This window comes from Centruroides vittatus, unplaced genomic scaffold, assembly GCF_030686945.1.
Source record: "Centruroides vittatus isolate TY-2023 unplaced genomic scaffold, ASM3068694v2 contig_904, whole genome shotgun sequence".
NCBI lineage: Eukaryota > Metazoa > Arthropoda > Arachnida > Scorpiones > Buthidae > Centruroides > Centruroides vittatus.
Genome location: NW_027122594.1, coordinates 661364 through 687010, shown reverse-complemented (window position 1 = coordinate 687010; position 25647 = coordinate 661364). Strand labels below are relative to the sequence as shown.

At 33.1% G+C, this 25647-nt stretch overlaps 3 protein-coding genes across 3 annotated transcripts in view; 2 read left to right on the top strand and 1 right to left on the bottom strand.

Annotated features, from left to right (window-relative positions):
• Positions 1-25647, top strand: part of LOC136984128 (dynein light chain roadblock-type 2-like) — a 221667-nt gene that overhangs the window by 15347 nt on the left and 180673 nt on the right. The window lies entirely within an intron of this gene.
• Positions 951-16024, bottom strand: LOC136984147 (guanine nucleotide-binding protein subunit alpha-13-like). Its single transcript, XM_067281083.1, has 3 exons — positions 15513-16024; positions 6513-6563; positions 951-2455 (listed from the first exon to the last, which is right to left on the bottom strand). The coding sequence occupies exons 1-3, from the start codon at positions 15990-15992 to the stop codon at positions 1748-1750; spliced, it is 1239 nt and encodes a 412-aa protein (XP_067137184.1). The 5' UTR covers positions 15993-16024; the 3' UTR covers positions 951-1747.
• LOC136984116 (uncharacterized) overlaps positions 16707-25647 on the top strand; it is a 43851-nt gene continuing 34910 nt past the window's right edge. The window contains exons 1-2 of the mRNA XM_067281042.1: positions 16707-16879; positions 16960-17123. Coding sequence (XP_067137143.1) covers positions 16791-16879; positions 16960-17123 — 253 coding nt within the window. The 5' untranslated portion in view covers positions 16707-16790. The remainder of the gene's footprint in view (positions 16880-16959; positions 17124-25647) is intronic.

The window sequence follows — 25647 nt, the reverse complement described above, 5'->3', positions numbered from 1 at the left end:
TTTCGCAGGACGGAATCTGCAATCCGGCAGCAAGTAATTCCGAATTAGTAATGTACGGTAGATTTACAAGTTTACTTAGCAGTAAATATATCTTATGTAATTTGGATTTAACGTGGTGGTGGACATCCAAACTGATGTACCATAATCCACTATTGATCAAAAAATGAATTGCTAGATTCTTCAATAATTTATTAACACTTCAATTAAAATCCTTTCTTTCTAATATTACACCCAAATTGTTTGTATGAATTCGACAACTTCAATATCAGCATTGTCTATCAAGACATTTAAATTACTGTATAAGGAGAGGTGAACGAGTTCTAACCCTACACACTAAAACCCATCCACATTCCTTTCGAAATTTTCCTAGGATTCATCAGATGATGCAACATGTAGTCTTATTTCCCTATTGAAGTACAGTCGTCTAAGCAAGGTCTATAAACATTAGGTCGGGACATCAATGTTCCTTATGGAATAGCAATTTTTGGTTCCTCAGTTCCAGGGCATAAATTTCTCATCACACTTTCCGATTATAACAGCTGACTTCCTGACATACTATACAATGCCAACAAACGCAAAGCACTATGTATTGAAATACTTTACTGTAAGAGTCTCATTTGGGCCACCCATATAACTTACTATAATGATTAATCGGAAATATTCTTATCGTCGATAGTTTGTTTTTCCCGTACGATTTAAACAATCTGTATGAATTTTTGAAAAGTTAGAACACTTTGTGCCTTTGGGTACAAAATATCCAAGGAGGTGTATTACTAGAATTATCTCGGGTATGAAAATTTCTAGTGTTCTGCACTGCTGTCACAATTCGAAAGTACTCGAACACTTATTTCTAATTTCATTTCTAGTTTTTTTCCTGTAATCTCGCTGTTTAAATGAATAAGTGTAACATTCACCTGTAAAGAAAGAAAAACAACTTAAAAGTATTCCAGTTATTTTCAAAAGACACCTGAATTTATTCAACTTTTAAGAAAAATTTGAAATAGTAATAAATACTTTTTAACAACATTAAAAGATTTAAATAAAAATTATCAAAACAAATTTTACCTTATTCATTTGATATATTATTACATTTGTAAAGATAATAAAAAAATTGTTATAAATATTCCTAGTTTCACATTATCTTGATATACATATATTGGAATTGCGCTAAAAAGACAAATTCAGACGAAAAGAATAAAAATTACGACTTTCTCGCACACATTTGAATCTCGGGTTAAGAGTTCCTTGGCAGTTTAAGGCACTATTGTAGTAGAGGAAATAAACATTATACTCTATTCGTTTACGTTTTTTGATTAAGTAGTGGAGCAAATTTTTATTTGCCGATAGAAAACATCCACAATATATTTATAGCTACCCAAACTGTTAAGTACAATAAGTTTTTAAATATTTACAAATGAATCTGGGATGAGAACAAAATTGTAACTATACATTAAACGAGTATTTTAAATTACTTGCGGGCCTGACATTTTGATTTAAAGCTTTTTAAAATTACGTTTAACGTAATTTTTTTGTAATGTTTTCTTCCGATATTTGCAAAAATGTATTAAAAAATGAGCTGCTACATGTGTATTTATTTATATATAAACCCTGAATTATACGTAGTGACTAGAGACTGTACGCCGGGCTAATATTTTTGGAATTAATAGATAATACCTTGTATATACATACATAAATAATAAACTTTTAACTGGAATTATATAAATAAATTTTAAAAAAGAGCAGATATTCATCTGTTAAAATTCCTAAAACAAAACTCGGAAAATAAATATTTTCGAAGATCAGTATTGCCGATTCTCGACTTTCTTTGGTTAAATTTATGACTCTTCTCAGAGCCAGTAGTTCTTTTTTTTTTTTTTTTTTTTTGTAACATAAGTTGTGTTATGTTCTTTTGTAAGATGGTGTCCCTGACGGCATTAAATACAACTTTTATGTTTTCCGTATCCACCGCGGTGGTGTAATGGTGGAACAATGGCTTCTTTTTATCCCTTCGAACGTCGTCAAACAAATCCAAGATGAACTTTTGCACATCATCGATGCTAAACGGATCCCCTCGAAACTGCGGAAAATATTCGGAGATATTTGCGCTTCTTCTTTCGATCTTCTCTTTCAACAGATCGGTTTTGTTGAGAAACAAAATAAAAGACACTTCGCTGAAGCATCTGTTGTTAATGATCGTATCGAAAATCCTTAGGGATTCGAGCAGTCGATTGGTGGAGCGGTCCTCTAACAACACCTGATCGAATTCACTGGAGGACACAAGAAAAAGGATGGAAGTGACACTGTCAAAGCACTGAAACCACTTTTGTCTCTGTGATCTTTGTCCTCCCACGTCGACGAAATGAAATGGAATACCATTAACTGGAATGGTGAATTCGGTAATCCCTTTGGTCGCCTTCCTTGCGTGCAGAATATCTCGATTAGACGGTACGTAATCCTAAAAACAGAATAAAATTAGTAATATGAAATATTATTTCTAAATGACATAAATTTTGAGTTTAAATTTTAGAATTAATATATAATATTCTTATTTGGACATACCTAAGATACTACTATTATTGTATTCAACACTGTTAAATCTATGAAACGGTTTTAACACACACACACACACACACACACACACACACACACACATATATATATATATATATGTGTGTGTGTGTGTGTGTGTGTGTGTGTGTGTTTGTGCATGTTTTTAATACTCAGTAATTCTATATAGTATTATGGTCCATTTACAAATAGGATTGCTGATTAAATTATATTTTCCTTCCTATTTTCGAAATTTCAAATATATCATGATTGTAATTTCTCCTTAGTCAAAGATTTGACATTGGCAACCAGAATATTTACACAAATAAGAGTACAGATCAGAATATTGATAATTTATTATTTAGACAAAATCAGAATTAATTCGAGCAATAGAAAGCAAACTGTTTGGAAAGACGCTACGATTATGTCTAGTCATAATGCAATTCTTTTCGGCAATTTAGATTTAAAAAATCCTTCAGAAAAAAGCCCTATTGTAAGATGCATTGGAAGTTTGTAGATTTGTCCACACTGCTTTCGAATCAATGTAGAGCCATTATTAGAAAGAAGCGGATGGTGAGACGTTCAAAAAAGTGGTTTGAGACCATTATTCCTAATTCGATAAAGCAAACATTATTTGAATTGATAATGCTCCATATTCTGTAAAATTAGAAAAAATCAACACCAATAGGATTGGATTGTTGGAATAAGGTGATACATGTGGGCGATCTACCAAGGGAGAGGTGCCTCCGGGAAGACTTTCTACAGGAAACTGACTCTTATTCGGTGATGAAAAACCAGAAAATTCCATGTAGTCGGCTCTTTGGAAATGTCAATTGGACAAAACAAGAAATAATTAAATGATTACGAAGTAAGATATTACTTCTGATGCATAAATGTTAAAACTGGACATTTAAATCTTGTAAAAAGGATTAAGCATAAATATAAGAAATGCAAAATAAATGAAATTGCTTTGTTTTTGAGTTTACCGGTATTATGATTGCCACTTTCTTACTGTAATCTAAATCCGATAAAATTAACATGGGCAAGCGTGAAAAACTACACTGCGGGCAAAGATACAGCATTTGGATTATCTGACCATCAGAAAGTTATTTGACGAAGAAATGAAGAATGTTTGCTAAAATGTAATGCACATCTACAACAGGAAGAAAAACATATGTAGCAATTAAATGGAATAACTGAATAAATAAATAAAAATAATGGATAGCTTTGTAATTTTGTTGGAAGAATCTTCCAGTAGCAATGAAGATTTCCAAAATAATGTCTAACAAGTAAGTTTTGCATATTATTTAAACCCGTTGTAAATAATATGCTACGCTCATCCAGAAAGTAAGTACCAGTTTTGGTATTAAAAAAGATTTGCAATTTGTATTTTATTACGGAAAAATCTGCATACCTTAAACTACTTTTTGACATATTCACCATGCGAATTAAGGCATGTGTCGTATCTTGACACTAATTGCAACATACTTGGTTCGTAGAATTCGGCCACCTGCGACCTGAACCGGTTCTGGACGTTTACCTTGATCTCATCATCACTTGCAAAGAAATTTCTTGAGATGAGAAAACAAATGGAAGTCGAATGGAGCTAGGTCCGGACTATAAGGAGAGTGACAGAATTGTTCTTAGCAAAATGAATCCAGCAGTGTTGTCATTATGCGTGCAGTATGTGGTCGCGCATTGTCATGCACAAACACAATGCCAGAAGTCAGTAGTTCATGCCTTTTGTTCTGTATCACACGCCGTAACTTCTTCAATGTCTCACAGTAAGCTGTAGATCTCATCATCACTTCGCAAGTGATGATGAGATCAAGGTAAACGTCCAGAACCGGTTCGGGTCGCAGGCGGCCAAATTCTACAAAGCGGGTATGTTGCAATTAGTGCCAAGATACGACACATGCCTTAATTCACATGATGAATATGTCAAAAAGTAGTTTAAGGTATGTAGATTTTTCTGTAATAAAATACAAATAAAAACAAATTACAAATCTTTTTAAATACCCAAACAGTACTTACTTTCTGGATGAGCTTAGAAATATTCAGCATAATTACCGTATTTACTTTGATATAAAACCAGGTTTTTATTCATTTATCACAGCTTCAAAATCCTAGGTTATCCTATACGTGCGAGCGAAAGATTCTTTGCATTTTTGCAAATAATTTTTGTGAACCATTATGTTTATTTGATACTTTACTTGTGATTAAACAAAATAAAATTTGAACTGTATTACTAAATCTAATTTTCTTTATTTTGTTCTTTAAAGTCACACCTCATCTTATATGCGAGTAAATACGGTATATATTATACATAATTAGAACAATTCTATCAAATTTCTTTTGTTCAAGACATCCATACATTTCAAATAAAAGTTTTTTTTTTTTTTCCAATTTCTCAAAATAAACATTATACACGTTTTACAAAATCAATTTTGTATCTACAACCTTTATACAACAACTAAATTACATATTTTCTTTCTATCTTGATATAATAAATGACTTAAAAATTACTAAGAAAGACAAAAATGTGGACGATTATAAATATTTGTTAATTAAATTTCTTTAAAAATACAACAAACTAAACATTAATTTCATTTCACGTAATGCTGATTATAGCAAACTAATCTGATTTCATCAATGGAGTGAATACCAAAATCATTCTGTTTACCACGTCAACTTTAATGGAATAGACTATATTAGAGTATACTGAATATTCTTCATTCTTGAGTGCATAAAATGTAATTCATATAAATTATATTGCTTTTAATTATCAAAAGCATTTTTGATCATCATCCCAGTTTCTCATAATATAGTTTTAGAGTTTCAATTCAACTAAAACCAGATGACAGTGAACCTAGATAGCTTGAAAACATTGTCGTTATTAATAAATAGTAAAAACTTTCATAGTCGAGTCTGTTTCAGACGATGAAAGTTTTTAATTCCTTATAAGCCGGAGAGTCGGAGTCGTCGTGTATTTTTCCGCCGACTCCTCATACTCGCTTAAAAGGGCATTGGGAAAAAAAGGTGGATTTATTTAAGTCTACGATAATGCAAACATTTTTAATATAGGAACAGGCGGTAAAAGACACAATAAAGTAATTAAAAAATGTGCAGAATAGTTTTACGACAAACTGAAAAATTTAGTAGGAGTACAGAAATTCGTCTACGAAACAGCTCTCCTGCTTTTAGCAGTTCCAAAATCATCAATTACAGAGAAAAATTCCACTTCTGCAGCAATATCTCTTTCAATGGACAAGACGGAAAGTGAAGAAAGTCTCTCTTGACACATTGGTAGTTCTTAATCAATTTTAACTTTGAAAATGATCATTCTACAGATGCAACAGATACCAGTACAATTAAATTTTACTGATTTAACTAGTAAAATAGACTACTAAATTTGTCTCAATGTAGGATTATTCCTTCTAGATGGTTATGGAGTCATTGTTTCATGTTTCAAGTGATTTTTGGTTTTGCTTCTGTTAACTACATTATACTTATTTATAGGCAAGAGAATAAATGAATATAGATGCCATTATTTGCAGATATAAACTAAAAACAAAAGAATGTAAATAAGAACATATATAATAAGAGCAGTGAAAAATATTTATCGTCAGGTCAGTAACTGTTACCGGGTGAAACCCCCATAGGCTCCAAAACCTATGAGGTTATACCCGAAAAAAATATTTGTTCTAAAATGTGTAAGAGCAAAATAACAATGATTTCTTTTTTGTTATAAATTACATGAAAATATATAACAGAAATGAATTTCAAATTGCATTGTTTACTTATTAAAGGTTTCATTTGAATTAAAAAATTAGATACACTTCTAACTGGCTATCTATCACAATTTTGTACTAATATACCGTATACTTTAGTGATACTTTCCCTGGATTAGGTTGCCTGTTAAAAGAATATCATCTTAATTTTTTATGATAAAAAATTTTACTTACTACACTTCTTATTCTTTCTAAATTATCGAAAAAGTATTTCACACCATCACCCTGAAATTTAAAAATGAATAAAAAAAAAGTTTTAATTAATTTACATTATGAATATTTACATGTGAAATCTAATTAATAAATAAATTTAATAATTAAAAAATGGCATTAAAATTAATATAACTTTATAAATACATTGATATAAAATTTACATCAACATTCAAATATAGTTTAATATAAGAATCCTGACCAGTATTGTGTCTTTTATTCTTGTCTTCAGAACAAAATGCAGCAAAATTCAGACACAAAAAAATATTTTATTTTTCAAAAATACACTATATTTAACAAAGAATATAAAATAATCACCTACTCCGACTCAGCTTCTTAATGAATATACTAGATACATCCAATACACCTTATTGCTGAGAATAGATATTTATTACCTAAAACTAACGTCTTCGGCCCAATTTATGGGCCATCTTCAGGTTACAGTTGTTCGACTCTAATACAAAATCGAACACGTTCAAAATTAAACCAAATTAGAACATACGTTTAAATTAAACTAATAGAACAAGCATACCACAAAATAATAAATAACAAAAATCAAAATAACACGAAAAACGAAAATGAAAATAAAATAAAATAAAATACTGTGACTGGCCGTAAATCTTAAGGAACAATTTCTTATGCATTAACCCAGATACCTACTGAGTCACGGCAGACGCATTATTACGTGTGTTACTTCTTACTATGTATTTCCAGGATGACGGTAGCCCCGTCGCATCCTTATAATTTAAACATCTGTCAGCCAAACTCGCTCTGTAGATTTCGCATTTCTCAGTTGTGGATGACAGCGTTGGCGAGCGTACTTTTGCAAGAATTTTGGCATCCTCCCATTCAACAACTGAACCATCCGCTTGTGCCATTTTGGATAATGCTGTTGCACACCTGTTTTTTGCGACATCGTACCGGTGCTCCTTTATCCTCACTCCAAGGTTTCTATTAGTGACACCTACGTAGTCCTTATCGATTCCCAACTGGTCATTTCTGTAGGGAATTGCATATACTCCTGCCTGCTCTTTATCATCAATTCTTTCTTTGTCGTTTCTAATCAACCTATACACTGTGGGGGCCCTTTTGCATATTATACTGGCGTTTTTGTGTCTCGCTATTTGCTTCATAATCGGGAAGAGACATTTATTATACGTAAACTTTGTGAAGTTATCCCCAGCCTCCGGTTTCTTCTTAGAGTTGCTCCTAGGCCTTACGTACACCGTTATTAAACGCTCTATAGTTCTTGTTCCAAACCCTAACTCCTTTGCTACCTTTTTGATTCTACCCAGCTCATTCATCGTGTCCATTACATCTGAGCAATACAAAAACGCTCTTCTGATTAGGGCCCTAAATGCGGATAATTTATAAACCGTTGGGTCATTGGAGTTTGCCGGAATATACATCTTATCATGTGTGGGCTTGATGTACACCTTCGTGCATAAAGCTCCATTCTTAAATTCAATGCCAACGTCCAAGAAGTGTAGCTCCTTGTTACTAACTTGCTCAAGGTTAAGTTTTAAGCCATGGTGGTTAGAGTTCACTTGGTCTAAGAATCGTTGTATCATTGCATCATTCTTCCAAATAATTAGAACATCGTCTACATATCTTTTGTACTTTTGTAATAATGAAAATAAAACAACATAATATGAATCCATTGTATTTATAATTGCTAAAAAACTTACAATAAACCATAACCAAATTTCGAAGAGGCAAGCATATCTAAACACTAAATTATAATAATAGAATTAAACTAATTAATTAAATATACATTTTAATTACATTTAAATGAAATGTCCTTTTCGATTTAATCAATGTGGGTGGAATCATCTTTAATGCATTTAAGAGAAGACAAATAAAGCTACCACCAACCAAAGCCGAAATTATCGGGCTGGAAACGGCTATATTAATTATAATATAGCCGTTTCCAGCCCGATAATTTCGGCTTGGTTGGTGGTAGGTTTATATGTTACGGGTTGGCTGTTGTGTTTATTTGAGAAGACGAATGTTATGTGTTTTTTCACCCGTAGCCTGGAAGATTTCTAGTTCATTCTCCAGATGCACTACAGTACTTCTTTTGCTGTATTCTTGATTTGTCTACCTCAACTGCTTTAATAGAAACATCAAGCTTATAGCCCAATAATTCGGCAGTTTGCTTGTTTTTAATAATAAGTTTATGAAGAAAAGCTTCGTACTTGCAGACTTCGTACTCGTTTATATCCTTGCCCAATTTGCACAACCTAGAGTAATGCAGTTATTGAAACTACTGGGCATGGTTAAAAATTAAGATAGAGTAAGCACAAGTTATTCAAGATATTACAAATTCTGACAAGTAAAGAATTTTCAGTCCTGCCACAATAGGCTAGGTATTGATTATTAACAATCTGTGACATGCCATAACAAGTAAACATTTAAAAAACTAATAAGCAGGCTTAAAATTAATAATGTATTCTGACATTTTATGAGTTAATTATACTTTCTATTTGAAAAATTTCCTCAACCTTAACACAAAATAAAAAAAAAGTGAACTTTTAAGAAATCTGTGGGATTTCCCAGAATGAGAAGAATTTCCAGAGTTAAAAACACCTGGAATTACAAGGATCCTGTTAGAGAAACCCTATTGACTACCATAGCAACTTGTCGACACAACAGAAAGATTTTTGAGGGCGTAGCAATATAGTGGCACGTTAGACACCAACCAAAATCTATCGGGCTAGATATGGCGAAATACTAAATAAATTATATATAATTTATTTAGTATTTGGCCATATCTAGCCCGATAGATTTTTGGCATTTGGTTGGTGTTTAGTTTATAGCATATTGGGTCCAATGATCTAATAACTGTTAGTTACATTGCTACAGTGTCTCAAATAAATCAAATTTCTATTAAGTGTATTTCATTGTATCTTAAGATAATGCCCAAGACACTGCAATTCTTTCATTACATGAATTTCCTGAGGAAGGGTTTGCAGTGGAAGATGGAAATCTGTGCAATACTATGGTCAGCTACAAAAAGAAATTCACTGTGAGTATACATATTGCAAGTGAAAAACATTGTAAGGGCAATAGTAACAGCAGGAAGCAAAATACTTCATGGTTTACTTTACTGGAAAGGCGTAGAAGGCCCAACCTTACAGCATAGCCTTTAAAAAGGATGGATGAAGAGTTTTAGAGGAAATGAGGAGGAGGAAGAAAAGAAAAGACTAATAGGAAAGTGTGAAACATGAGACCTCGGAGCATCCAGTCATCAATATCTTTCTTCCATGCAATTAACCATTTTATATACATGTTTAATAGTTAGAAAAAAAATTTGAATATTTTCAAAATAATAATTATTTAGTAGCATAAAATAATAGCATATCTTTTTCTTTTTATAAAATATACACACAATACATTACAAAGTAATTAAATGTATAGAGTAAAAAATTTAATTTAATTTATAGAATTAAATTACATTTTTTATAGACAAAATTGTGTTTAAATATTCTAAAATAATTTTATAAACTGCATAATTCTCCTTGTAGATGCTTAATGCTTTGTACAGGCATTTCAAAAGAAAATTTTAAGACTTACTTTATTTTCATTCTAAGTAATTGAAATAATGAATAAAATTCATACAAATAGCATAAGTACGTATGGTTAGATGCCATCCATTAACTGAGAGTCCAGTTTTCGAGCTGATTTTTCCCTCCCTTCTTGTAGTGTACAATGGTGTACTTCTGGCAAACTTCCTACCACTTAATTACACTTACTGTTGTATATGTAATTAAGAAGGAGAACGTTTCCGGTTTATGAATTTTAAAAAGGTTTATGAACCCTTTAAGTTTTTTAAAATTTTAACAAAGTCCTGCAAATATTTTCTAACTGATAGTTTATTCACATGACTAGTAAGTAGGCTTATAAGAGCAAATTCATACACCACTAGTAACACTAAAAATGTCTACAAAGACAGTGCCTCAATCTCTTCCCTCCCCGTTGTGTACAATAATATACTTTACACAATTCCCCTCTCCTTAAACAGTGTACATAATTAATGGATGGCCCCTTACAAAAGATTGTAAGGTTACATCAACGCATTGAAGTTTTTTAAAAAACATTTATACTAATATTTTTTTTCACATTTAGTCTAGATCAAATAGACACATACATGCAGGCTTATCACACCAGTGAATGAGAATTTGTAATTTAATCTCATTCATTGGTGTGATAAGCCCGCGTGTATATATCTAGACTAAATGTAAAATAATATTAAGGGCTAAAAGCAATAGATTATTCATTTTACACTAATTTTATTGTAATTTAATTCATTGGTCGAGTAGATTGGCTTACAATCATGAAGTTATGTGATCAAGGTAATAAAGTGCTTCTGTATCCAGAGCAAAAGTATCCAATCTCACTATTTTTAATTCGATTTTTAAATAATTCTCTGGTATCTCTTTTAATTTGGACAGGATTGGAGAGCACATTTTCAGCAATTGCCCCACTCATTTGTGAAGTAGCAAAGGTTGCATTGTTTGGAGTATGTTCACTTGGATCGGAGGCACGACTAGGCTCTCTGTTTTCCTGGGCAAACTAACATCTTGACACTCCTCTCTTATTTGGAAGGATTGGGACATCTAGTCCGCTTTTCTCTTACACACCTCTTCTTCTCGGTGCCCATTTACCTGGTTTCAGTGAATTATTTTTAATATTTGTTTTTCAAATAATTTCACACCCTCTCTCTTTAGCACCTCCCTTACCTAGCATCCGCAGCACGTGCCTCATCTGCTACCAGTTACACCCGACTCGGATTATCTGTATTGCAGTTGTTGCTCTGTCCTGTAAATTTTTAGTTCATTTTGCTTACATATAACCATATTTAATATACCATTAATTTAAGTTTACAACACTAAATAATACTTTAGCATGATGGCAAACCTATAATTAGCCAAGGTAATTATATATCTGCCATATAAGGTTTCTTAGCAATGGAACCTGCAATCTCAATACTTCATGGTTTAATGCTTCCAGAAATATTAAACCTTCAAGATGGCAAGACATGGTTTCTGTATTCTGTTCTGCAGAAATACTCTTCTACATTTTCTGTCATGAAGTATTCTGAAAGTGGATGAAGTCTAATTTAAAACAATATCCCAAAGTGAAAAGTTGCCTAGTGAAAACACTTTGAGCAGGATTCTCCCCAATGTTGGTAACAAAACTTTAGACACTACTGTACAGATGTGTCGAGGTACCGACATTCTACTGATACTGGATGAGTCAGTCAACATGAAAAACAGGAAAGTTGTAAATACATTGTGTGCCTTGGAACCTACAAACTACTCTGTCTAGTTTCATCACAGATTGTAGAGAAGTGCAACAGTGATATCATTGTTAAAGAAGTGTTTGCATTAAACTTTTGAATGTTGAGCTAGATAATTTTATTGGACTTTTGACAGACAATGCTCTGTATATGAATGCTGCTGCTTTGAAATTCATGCCAGTATGCAAGAGATTGTTCTATACAATATGCCGGGCACATATTACAAATTTATTTGCAGTAGAAGTAAGCCCTAGAACAGCACCCTGAACTGTTTCATTTCAGGGACAAAGGCAGATCTAATGAAGGCAGCAAACACAAGACATTTGTTGTAGATAATTCTATCTGCCAAGACCCACACTTCAATACTGCCACCTGTACAGTTATTACTCAATGGATATGGCTAGAAGAGTTTCATACTACTACAAGAAATGGGATGATAGAGTGACAATGATTAGAGAAATGCAGGCTATAGAAGTAACTCGGCGAGTTACTTGATCAGTCCAAATTCAAAGAACACACAGTTGCAAGCCAAGCTGAAGCTTTACACAACTTGATCAAGAAACTGGAGTCACAGCCCGGATCCAAATTCAATGTTGTAGGAAATATTAAGCAAATTCTTGAAGGCATTTGGGAACTGTCAGTACCACTCAGTATGGGTTAAAGCCCCAACTTTATCTAAATGGCAAACCTCCAGCATGGCAATTTTAAAAAGAGCTTGAAATCCTAGATTTGAATCATAACCAAGCAATGGATAGAATACCTTCTCAATTATGCAGATTCTCCGAGAAAAAGGCACAGAAGGAAGAGATAGCTCACAACAATATTTTGATTAACAATGAAAACAGAGCAGTGTGCAATGATATAATAAATTTCTAGATGTGCTATATCAGGAAAATGCCAATTTTGAGTCATTTGGCATTAAAAGCTCTGTCAGTTCTTGCTAGCAGGGCAGATGTGAAGAGGAGTTTTTCTACCCTGAACTATCTTTTGTGAGAAGACTGTTTGGGGTAGAAATGCCAAGCAAATCATCATTTATCAATGAAAATTTGGACATTCATATTTCCCTCATGTTCAACTGGGCTGATCTATTGAATTCAGACCAAAATATACAGTGAAAGTAATGTTAAAATAAGCTAAACCAATTTAAAAAAAGGAAAAAAACTTGTGCGCTAAATGCAAGATATTTCTAAACTATAATTTTTTCAAAAAAGAAATTAAGCAGAAATTTTCTGTCATAAATCATAATACAGCAAAATTTTTATTCTTTATAGCAGATTGTGAGTTGTCTTATTAATCATGTTATAAGCTTGTTAGATTCAATATCTCTTTGATGTTCATAAACACTTCAAAGCTCTAAAGACTTTCTAATAAGTACATTTCAATATATTAGGAAGGAATACAGAAAGATTATACGAAAATTGTACATGTCAGTCACCTACACATCACAATTTCATCTGACACCAATACCTATTATTCAAAATTAGGAAATTTTTGATCAATAATCAGGAAAGTTTAATCTTGAACTATGCTTGACAAAAAGTTCTTTATTTTAATGCATGCAATAGATATATGCTTAAATTACATGCTTTTAATAAATTTTTTTCAGCTTCTTTACATAATTATTATTTGTAAAATGCTATCCCTGTATAAGTGAAAAAAAATATATCAAAAAAACAATGGTGCATTCATACAACACTAGCACTTTATTGAGTTAACTAGCTAAATTTGTCTGACCTGACATCTCACTTTCTTAACCTTTGGAATTAGACAGCCAGGATCATAAGTGTAGTAGTGTCACAGTGTGGCAACACTTTTCCCCACAGTAGTCTCTTGGACTGGCAGCACTGTTTCTTGCTGCATTTGAATTTGTAACAGTCGTGCATTTTAGACACGAATAAAACCTTTTGTTAAGGTAACATCTTTGTCTGTTTATACTACAGTAAGCTGTTTTAAGAGTACTTCAAACAAACATGCAGTATAGTGGAAGTGCAAAAGGTGATTCATCAAACCAAATAACAGTTTTCCAGTCATTGGCAGTTCAAGAGTAGTACTCATTACACCACTGCTTTTGCTTTATAGCATTATCTAGTGTTATCAGTTGTTTGTGAATTGCTACCCTGCCATGAATATTCTATTTATGAAGGTCTCTCCTAACAATTTTGGTAGAGACTGGATCCCAAAGATAAATATTAAACTCTGCAGTCATTGTAGAAGCACTAGTTTTATGACTTTTTGTTACAATCCTTCTGTTTCCATCGTTCAGCCCCAATTTTTGACCAATGTTTTTCTTAGCCAAAGATGTTATATCTTAAAGCATGTATGCCATCATAACTTTTGACAGCATACCTCTCAGTATTCCCAATAAATGGGTACTTCTAGTTACATATGCATCAGCTGGATAGACTTCACAACCTGCCTCTTTGAAAACCATTTGTCTGACACATCACACAACTAACACAATTCTTCAAATTCCTAATGCTCGATAACAGTTGAACGATCCACTGACATCATAGAGAAAACAAAACAGTTACGTTATCTGCTATATAGTGTTTCTACCCACATTAACCAAGGACATCTGCAATGCAGTTGTTTCCATTATTTTTTCCACTGTATAATTAGTGCATAAGGTTGATGTCGTGCAATATATCATAGCAAAATTTAATTTTTTTTATTATGTGCTTACTAGTATACAGATTATAAAGTTTCTCCAAGTGAACAGTCTTTCAGCTGTTCATTAGGAGAAATCTCATAATCTGAGGAACCAATTTTTGGATGTACTGTACCAAGCCAAACTAGAAGGTAATGCCTGGTACTCACATGCGGAAACGGTTGCCACTCTGTCGTCTTTCCGTGTCGCGTGTACTCACATGCGAAAATTACTCTACAATTGAAATGCGCCATCTACCAGCTATAAATATAAACAAGCTACTACAGTAGGTAGGCCACGTGCCAGTAGTCGAAAATGGCTTCTATCGGGATTGCAATATTATATCAATTAAACTTTTTAAGTTTGCCTTTGATCTTATCGCAAATAAAAAACTTCAAAAACAAATAATTTGGATAGGAAAAATATTCTAAATCATCTAAAGTTAGCTTTTGTCATCAATTCGATTATGCCATTCCCAATACTTTACACAGTAAGCACATCTATTTGACATTAATATTTAAATTGGATAGTAATATAGCGTGTAAATGAAATATATTAGCGTATTAGTGTACAAATAAAGCTTTTTAGCTTGCCAACCGCCATAGTTCGAATGTTATCGTCCCACGTAATCTTTATGACAATATTGCTAAAAGGTCTTCCTATTTGTCTAATTTTTGCCGTTCTGCTTTCCGCGACAGCAAAAGTTAAAAATTTTAAACATTGTATTCCGTCGGCTTCGACAGCAAAAGTGACGTCATTTTGCCGTTCCGTCATCTTTTTCCGAATGGGACTACCAGGCTTAAGCAAGGAAAACTATTGGGAATGAATATCTTGCGAAGAGTTGCTCCTAGACCCCGACTTCTTCAGATGTTTTTATACGTACAAGGATAGCCTACAATTCTAACAGTGTCAACGATGATCTCCAAAGATAAAATCTTGTCAAATAAAGGTTAGAAACTTCATTTTTAAAATATATATCTAAGAAATAACGAATTTTAAAATTCATAAAACTTACAAACTGAAACTCTCTCCTTCTATCGAAAGCACATAAGATTCCTTTATCCTTCCACAACTTCTGTACAGAGAAAGAGAACTCGAGGAACAAATCAACATCCAACATCACACTGTTCTCATACTTCATCACGTGTGAAGCGTATCGATTGTTCGCGGGATCTTCCCAAGGAATATTCAATTTATTTCTCGCATCGACTAAAACTTTCATTCCTTTAATAATATTTTGGTAAATGGTCATTCTAAACTCAGCAATTTTTTCTTCTTCAAAATTTAAACCGTGAATGATTTTCATCTGTTTCAAAAACGTGCTTTTACCACTTTCTCCAGCGCCTAATAATAATAATTTCACCTGTCTACGTATTAACTGTTTATCTTTTTCTAGCATTTTATCGATTCTTTTACTGCGATGAAGTTGTTCGACTTCTTCGGGTCCGTATTTAAACCGAACCCAACAGGTACACGACTTCAACAAGTCCGCCATCTTGCTTTTCCTTTCAACATCTGTGAACTGTCAACTTTTGTTACTGTGCTGCCCTCTAGAAAAAATCTAAACTTAAAAAAATAATAAACAAATCTATTGATTATTTTCGGCACTTTATCAGTCGATAGAGTTTATTTATGTAAACGAAATTTTAAAATATAGCATTAATAAATGTTAACTAAATCATAATAGCAAGGTTGAGGCCGAAGTTTTAAACGCGAAAACGTGTACGTCGGACGTTCAGCGCCGCTTTCCTGTAAGCCTAGAAGTTTGACAATGGCGTTTGGAATGTCGAGCATGATTCCACTGACTTTCCAAACGCCATTGTCAAACTTCTAGGCTTACAGGAAAGCGACGCTGAACGTCCGACGTACACGTTTTCGCGTTTAAAACTTCGGCCTCAACCTCGCTAATATTAATAAATCCTGTATGTTTAAAATATACAGATTGTTAGCTTGAACCTTACTTAATTAAAAAGAAAAGTTCAAATATGATATTAACAAATGTTAGACGAAATATGACGTTAATTAATCGATTTTTTGACGATACTTCCAACATCTGTGAACTGTCAATTCAATTTTATTGTGCTGCCCTCTAGAAAGGAAAATAAACATACCAAAAAGATTATTTTTAGCATTTTATTAATTTTCAGAATTTATTAAATTAAAGGAAGTTTTAAATATAATATTAAACGAAAATAATAATTAAAAAATAATTATACTTGTTACAGAGAGTTTGATTGGTTTAACTAGATAAATTATTCAATGAAGGGAAAAAAACTACTCCGCAGTAATCAATATGGCGGCATTCATGACATACACGCGACTCTTACGCTTCCGTTTACAATCAATACAAATCAGCAGTTATAGGAATAAATACGTTGTCTTGTATGTTATTAAAATTTAAAATACATTGCTTTATGAAATATTTGATTAATTATAAACAATTCAATTCTATGTATTTATAGATTGCCTGAAATTCCTGAAGATACACCAGAAACGAATTCGCTGTTAAAGGACGATGTCTTGCCGCAATATTCTCAGTTAAATATTGAAAAATGTGTCCATGCAGTAGGAAAGTTTATTATTAATTACGAATCCGGTATTTGTAAATTAGAAGAAAAACTGAAAGGTTTGTTATGATCGTTTATAAATACGTTGTATATAAAGTTTTAAAGTTAATTTTTTTGATGTAAAGAACATTATATGCAAGCAGTTAAGATTGACAACTTTTAGAGTAACAAATTCCAAACACAATGTGAAAAAGAAACACTAACTTGAAAGAAAATGAACAAATGAAAGCATACAAACTTTGGAACATTTTTTGGTTAATGTTACCTATGGTTCCAAGATGGCGGCTCGTCTCTGATTCCAGCAAATAGAAGAAGGGAAACAGTGGAGATGCACGTTCTAACCTAACCTAACCTATTCTAATAAATTACCATAATTATTACCAAAAAAATTATTAGAATAGGTTAGGTTAGGTTAGAACATGCGTCCCCACTGTTTCCTTGCTGGAATCACTGCTCCCGATACCCTGGATCGAATGCCAGCGAGAAATGTCTGGACTTTCTGCTGGCGACTGCCCCTCGTCATCCTGCTATCTCCATTGCTGGGTGGGCTGAAACTAAGTCGTGTGATTGTCAAAATTTGTCCCCACAAGTAAATAAGATGTTCCACTGCAGCATTACTAGCAAGGGTAGTATTTTATTTCTAAAAATGAATTCTTTACTTTCCCATAGCTGTGTAACATACTGAAACTAGCATTATTATTTTCCAAATTTCTGATTTTATACAAAAATTTGGGTGTACTATAGATTACTCCCTATGGAATTTCAGGACTTTGATTATATATTTGAACTCAGGGGACCGAAACGAGTTCAACGGTACCCTATTTTTGGATCGGAGACGAAAAATAAAAAAGTTATCATACTTTTTCCCGGCAATCGCACGATGATAGGGAGTCGCGTCGCTCTCTGCTAAGTGGCCTCGCTATCGCAATCGGGAGTCGCATGCTTGCCGTTAAAATTGCCTTTAGTAGACGTTTTCCACCTTTTTTTACTTTGTTCAAGAACTACCGTGAATCGATCACTAGTTTAGCACATGGCGGCGTGTGGTGGCTCCCATACGAGAGGTCAGTCGGGAGCACGAACAGTGGGAATGACCGCCATGTTTGCGATCATGCGATGATCGGAAGTCACATCGCTCTCTCTGCTCTCGTATCGCGTGTTTACCCTCCGGAAGATTACCGTAGTCCGACGTCATGGTTTGCAGACTTTACCGCAAGATGGCAATACTAGCAACTATGGTGCCGTCTGCATGAGAGCATTAAAAAAGTATGGTAAGTGAAAAAGTATGATAACTTCATTATTTTTCGTCTCTGGTCCAAAAATAGGGTACCGTTGAACTCATTTCGGTCCCCTGAGTTCAAATATATAATCAAAGCCCTGAAATTCCATAGGGAGTAATCTATAATACACCCAAAAATTCTTGTCAACCATTTTAACGTAATAACTTGATGCAAGTTCAAAGTAAATTTAAAATATACTTATATGACAAACCGTGTATTTTCTTACGTGAGGGATTCCTACGCACCCAAAAAGTCAGATTTTTGTTAGTACATGTATACAATGAATGACAATTAACGACACAATATTCTAAAATAAATGAATTATTAGCGAGGTTGTGGCCAAAGTTTTCATCTCTAAAGTGTGAGCATCGAATGTCGAGCGCTGCTTACAAGATAGTTGTGCTCATCGTTTGACGTTCACATTTTAGAGATGAAAACTTTGGCTGCAACCTCGCTATTTTGTATGTGCAAACACCCAGATGACCGCCTCTCCCCGTGTCGGCATTCATCAACACTTTTCCAACACCCTCCCGTCTTGATGTCACAAAAAATTTACGCCACCTAATGTGGTGCAAAACAACTTATGCAGAATATATTAAGGACCAGCGCCGGATTAAGCATCTAGCGTGCCCTAGACAAAATTTAAATTGGGGCCCCATTTACATAAATTGCTTCTAAACAAATCTTATATAATGTGATATTAGCGTAGCTAGCATGGGTGACACCCGGTGCGGATATCGTAGTGTCACCCTTTTTAACTCTTTTATAAAACACTATTGAATTGTAATATCTTCGCACCCGAGCAACTTGAACGCTATATCGAATATGCGATGTCGCGACGTATAAGTTTAGATTTAGAAAATAAATCATAACCATCCATCAGTACTACCACGAGAGGCGGCCCTAGGAATATTTCTAGATGGTGCGAGAGATCCCGTAGCGTACATTACTTCTGACGCACGGGTAGCTGTTGACCTTTTTTTTTTCTTTTTTTTTTTAGGTAATGGCTAGTCGAGCAGAGCTTAGTAGGAATTGTCAAATACCTGTACAGCCTTTTCTGTCCTATCGAATTTCTTAGATAATTTTTAACTTGTTTTGAAACAGAGAAATCTTTTGCACTGAAGCCGGGCCCCTCCGAATTACGGGCCCTAGACATTTGTCTACTTTGCCTATTCGATAATCCGGCCCTGTTAAGGACCTAAAATTTCTCTCAAGCATACAAAGAATTTCCCAAAAAATTTATAAAGTACAAATTATGATAAATAATTTTAATTTAAATGGTATTATTTATCATTTTTTAATTTTAATAATTTTGATTGTGTAACACAACAATTTTTGATTTTTTTTTTCAAGTTTATTACTATTTTATAAAATTGAGGAAATTTATTAAGGGGTGGGATGTTCCATTGTAACTGGACTGTGTTTGTTACATACACAGTCCAGATTTTTCAATAATCTCATTTAATGTGAAAAAGTTACTGCTCTTAAAAATAAGAGACTATTGTAGCGTTGTTGTGTGAACTAGGACAAATAATATAACAGTGAGTCACACTTGCTGTCTTAATAAACTTTGGTGAAAATTGATTATCAAATTTTGTAACGGATGTAACATGAAAAATACGTTACCTTTTTTGTAACTAATGAAATGCCAAACTTTTCTGAAACTTTACATTTTTTATTGCACAATTCGTATGAAACATATAACACAGTATCAGAAAAAAAGTAAAACCATTGGAATTTTTATAAAATTATTCGTTTATTGATGGTCATGTGATAATTACATGTAACGGATGTAACTTGCAACTCTAATGTACTATACAAATTCGGTCAAAAACCATAACCGCTCTAGAGTTAACGGGAACAGGAGGATCAACTTTTTTTAATACATTTTCTGATTCATACCATATCTCATCCTTTCTAGTTGGCCATACCCAACCTCCCCTAGTAGACTGTGTAGCATTGACCAGCATATCTCCATTTGTAGCTATTTCACTTACAGTCCCATAAAATTCAATGTTTTCATACAAAACTGCTACATAGTCTCCAACACAGATGTCTGTAACTGTTGTTTCTTTATCTTGATTTTTACCAACAGTAGAGCTTGGATGTGCAAACACATTTTTCATTGGCTACACAAATTCCCTGGGGTAAATTTCACAGCACTGAAAATCAGATGTGCTTCCTAATTGAAAATAGTGCAAACCTTTTAGCCCAGGAATTGCTGGAACATTTTTACTTGTCCACTCAGGTCCCTTCTCTTCTCTGCAGGCTTGTATCTTTGTTTTTGAGAGAAACAGTACTTTAACTTTGTCAGATACATTTTTAGCTACTTCAAAGAACTCCTCTGCACTGTTGATGACATTTTCCCTCTGAAGAATACTTCACCATACAGCTCTCTTAATTATGCCACCAACACCATCAACTGGACCCTTTCCATGAGCTGTCCCAAAAAAAGTCATAGTGATGGAACTCAAACTGGGATGAACAGTCTTTGGCTCACAGACAAGAGAAAATATACCTGTTCTTAAACTGGCTGGGAGCTCCATCTGAGCATATATGGAGGGTGGAAATATGTGCATTGTTCTTCAAATGTTCTTCTAAAATAAGCTGGTTGCAACAAAACACTGAAAACTTGTGATGTTGCAAGTCATCACTCACTACAACATAATTTGTGTTAGAACCGTTCTCTGTTATAACACAAGTGTATAGTGTAACCCCTTCAGATAACCAGTGAGCAGCCATTATTTCATTCTGCTGTCGAATTGCAAAGTTCTCTGAATAGTCTACCTGCATCACTGCTTTTTCTGCACTCAGATTATTTTTTAGGAACTTCATTGCTCTTAGCTGAGTCTTTGCAATAAAGCAGTGATACCTTATCATTGTCAGCTGTTCAGTAAGAACTTCAACTGCATATTTTGCAGTAGACTTTATGACTTCTTTCTTGTTCTCTGAATCCCCTGATAGTATATAATTTCATCATCAGATGAAACATTTCCCACCAACTGGTCAACAAAGGCAGACACCTTATAACATTTTGTGCATTTGTTCAGGCAACAGCTTGGTATCCACATGCAAGCATAGTTTCTCACAATCTCGTCAAGTGTAGGTAAGCTGAAACCAGCATTTTTAAATCCATCTAAAAGTAACTGGAAGTTCTCGTGATACTTGCAACAGCAAACATTGTCTGATGATAATTTCACATGTGCAGGACTTAACTTTGCAAATAATGATTTTCCTACTTTAACTCCAGGATGCTCTTGCTTGAAAAGTCTGTGCCTCCATCATAGTCATATTCATCGTTTTTTTTTTTTGTATTGTTTCCTTGGCACCACCCTTACAAACTGTTACATAATCCTTCATTCCTGGACATTGTCATGATATAATGTCACTCTCATAACATGCTACAACCGAACGTTTGGTCTCATTAAATTTCTATGCTGCTAAATTTTCTAAAGGTATTATGTATTGGTATTACAAGGTATTACACAAATTTAACTATTTTTCAAAGGGAATTCTTAAACTATGACATGATGAACTTTTACATTTAAAGCTATTAATTATTTGCAAAAATACTCTAGAGTTATTGGATGTAATCAATTTTTTAAGTTCTAAAAGTAAGACTGTTTTTCTTCTGACATAATAGTTTATACTATTTTAAATAATTTTTATACAAAAAATTACATTCACTTGTATTTAACTTTTTCATCTTCTTAAACGATTCTTCGATATTCTCATGGTCCAACATTCACTACCAAATCATACATTTCATATATGCCTTTTATGAGGTACAGATTTAACATCGTAAATTAAATTCACTGTCATCGCTGCTTTAACTGTACAGTCCACTAGATCATTAAATGTGAGTTTTCCTCCATATCCATCTGATACAATATTATCTAATGTAATAGTAAATAAAGATTTAAGTTCATTCTTCCATATTTCATGTTTACCAAAAAAAATTTTCTTGGAAACTGCAGATGATTATAAATAGTAAAACAGCTGAGTGATCAAAAGCTATTTTTGATAAAATACACAAATCTTTTACAATAAGAGTATATATTTCTTTTGATACTATGACAAAATCAATTACACTGCCTCCCTTAGTTGCATGATAGGTGAAATTGCCTTCTTCATCTCCTGGCAACAAACCATTTAAACAAACAAGACTGTTATCCTAACAAAACTGATAAAGAATTTTCCCTCTATCATTAACTATAGAATCTTTTGAAATTCTCAAGACAATTTACCAGTCACCAGTAAAACATGACAAATGATCAAGATGTCTAAAATTCTGGAGTTAAACTCTGCACATAACATCAAGTTAGTTCCAGATAGAGAATAATTTTCTACGAACAATAAAGTATTCTTGAAATCATCATCATAATTATTGTCAGGTGGAATATAAGACACTATTAAATGGATATTAGTTAACTCTTCGGTATCTACTTGTAAAACCAATACGAATCATGACTGAGATATCTGTTTAACTTTAGAGACCATCTAATCTAAGCCAACAATTATGCCACCAGTGGGTCTGCCAGGACCCTCACAACTATAGGGCTTTATATTGATCATCTATGTCTTTTATATCATCATAGTGTTTGTCATTATAATCTATACTCCTAAAAAGACTCTGTCTGGAAAATTTCACCTTATAATTATAGGCAAAATATCTTATCATCTGTAATTCGTCTGTCGTATCGTAATTTAAGATTTTTAGCTCCTCTTATTACTTTTAATAAATATTGAAAAACTTCAATATTTATCTAAACATTAATAGCTTAGTAAAGCTTTATTTTATTAATATCAAAGTAACTTCGATGTATTTTATTCATTTAAGATTCTGTATTATTTCCGAATTTACTGTATAAATTTTTACAACCTTAAGAACTCCAGTTTCAATAAATTTCATAAACCAAACCTGCCTTTCTTTTTTCTTTCTTTAGTCTCAACCTTTTTTTCATCATTGTACACTTTTAATAATTTAAAAATTTGGCGGCGTGCACGGTTACTTCGGTAAGTACCGCAGGACAACCGGTGACATCGTAACGGTGATTTTTAAACGCAGTTGGTTATTTAGGTCACATTTTCTGAACGTCTCGGTAACTACTGGCAGTCACTGGTAACACCGGTTACAATTTCCAAACATGCCCTAGGAAGGTAGAACCGATTAAACTACTTGTCCGACGTCGCTTACGTATGGATATTCGCAGTGGTGGCACGCTTCAAAACTCTCGCGGCACAGTGGTCGAGAATCACTGACTTATGGACTAAGCACGTTCATCTTAAGGAGCTCTCTCTCTCTCTCTAAGACCAAATTTCAAAACAAGATTAGTCCTTGAAGATGGATGTGCATAATCCAAAAAAAAATCCTGGAAAAATAGGTTTTTGAATTATATAATGTTTGAATTTCAAAAAAAGCAGATTTGGTATATAGATTTTTACATTATGTAAAAATAAATATATGCATTATTACATGTAAAATTACCTGATCTTGCAAGACACATTTTTTGTCATCCACTCATTGCAAAATTAAAATCTTTGAATTATTTGCTATAGTTTTTAAAGCAAAAAAATATGTTTATTGGCACCAAAGAGTAGGTACACTTAAATGCTATAGATTATTGTACCAATTTACTTGGTAGTTGCTCTATATAAGTGCAGCAAATGGCCAGCCTACTTGCACTTGCTATCTCTGACTAAATATTCTGATGCATAAAGATAGTAGTTTCTTTTATACAGGACAAAGTTGCTTTCTTATAAATTAATTAACATATAACAAATTTAAATAGAATTATTTTACACAGAAATGCATTTATAAATAGTTTTGTAACTCTGTGTAGATGCACAGAAAATAAAAAATTCAAATTTAATTTATTTTTGTTAAGTTTAAAGTCCACTCCTCCAAAGGCTTTCTATGATGTTTCAAGAAGATTTAAAAAGAACATAATTATTAGCACTTTCAAAAGAAGTTTATCAATTTCCAGGTGTTCCCGAAGTATCGGAATTAATATCATTTATGACGAGATGCATTTCTTGTCGTGGTTCTTACAGCTTTCCTAAAAACCAAAAAAGGGTTACTTTTTGTGATCCCATTTTTATTAGTATAGGTTTTTTGATGAATTTTAATTAAGGTGCTTGGATATAAATATTTGTTTTCTTGTAACTGAGATTTTAATTAATTAATTTATTCTTTTGAAACAAAAATCTTATCATAATGTTGTTGTGTATTCAGATTTTCAAGCTTATTTTTGTTCCAAATTGCAACGTTCTGTTTGATTAATTTCACCCGAACACGACAGATTCACGTGAATTAGCTGTCAAAAGTATTTGTGACAATTATTAAACTTTGTTAATTCTGAAGTTACTAAAATTTTGGGTTGAAGTTTGCTGTCTGGGACCATCATGGCCGCCCTTTCGGAATCTCAAGTACAGGCGCGATTAGAAATGGTCAGTAGGTGGCACCAGTGACATTGCACGTTCTAACCTAACCTAACCTAACCTATTCTAATAAATTACCATAATTACTACCAGCCTAATTATTAGAATAGGTTAGGTTAGGTTAGAACGTGCGTCCTCACTGTTTCCTTTCTTCTGTTTGCTGGAATCGGAGACAAGCCGCCATTTTGTCCACCATAGGTAAATTTAACCATTTATTTATATTTGTAGTCTTAATTCTGTAGTTGCACTCGATAGTATATTAGAATAAGTTAGGTTATATTATCACGTGAATGCGTAAGGTTAGGTAGTGACGTGATTGCGTATCACTTGCGACGGACGTCGTCGAGAGCTAGAGTACTCTCAACTGGAAGGGCGGCCATGATGGTCCCAGATAGTAAACTTCAACCAAATTTTGTTAACGTCGAAAATCAGAGTTAATTTTATTGTATAACATATTTGACATTGAGTACCAAAGAATATCTTAATTATTATCAAAAATGAAATTGAAATTATTTTCTTTAAATTTTTTATAATTATAATATTCTCTGCTCTGTCTTCTCAAATTAATTACATGTATTCTCATTTTTTAAGAATTTTATGACAATGTATTCTTCTGGTTGTAGCTGAGGTGCCATATTTTAAACTGCTAGTACCAAAAGTGCATGTGTGCTTCTTTTTTTGTTGTTTTGAAGTATGAATATTTATAGGAAGAGAATAATGGAGAAAGAAAGACGCACATTTTCTTCTCGTTTCCATTCTCGGATAATATGATTCAACCTTAACAGTTGGAAAGGCTTGGAAGGAAGAGATTAGAATGCCATTTTATGATAGTTTATAATATTATATGATCTGTTTTCCAAATAAT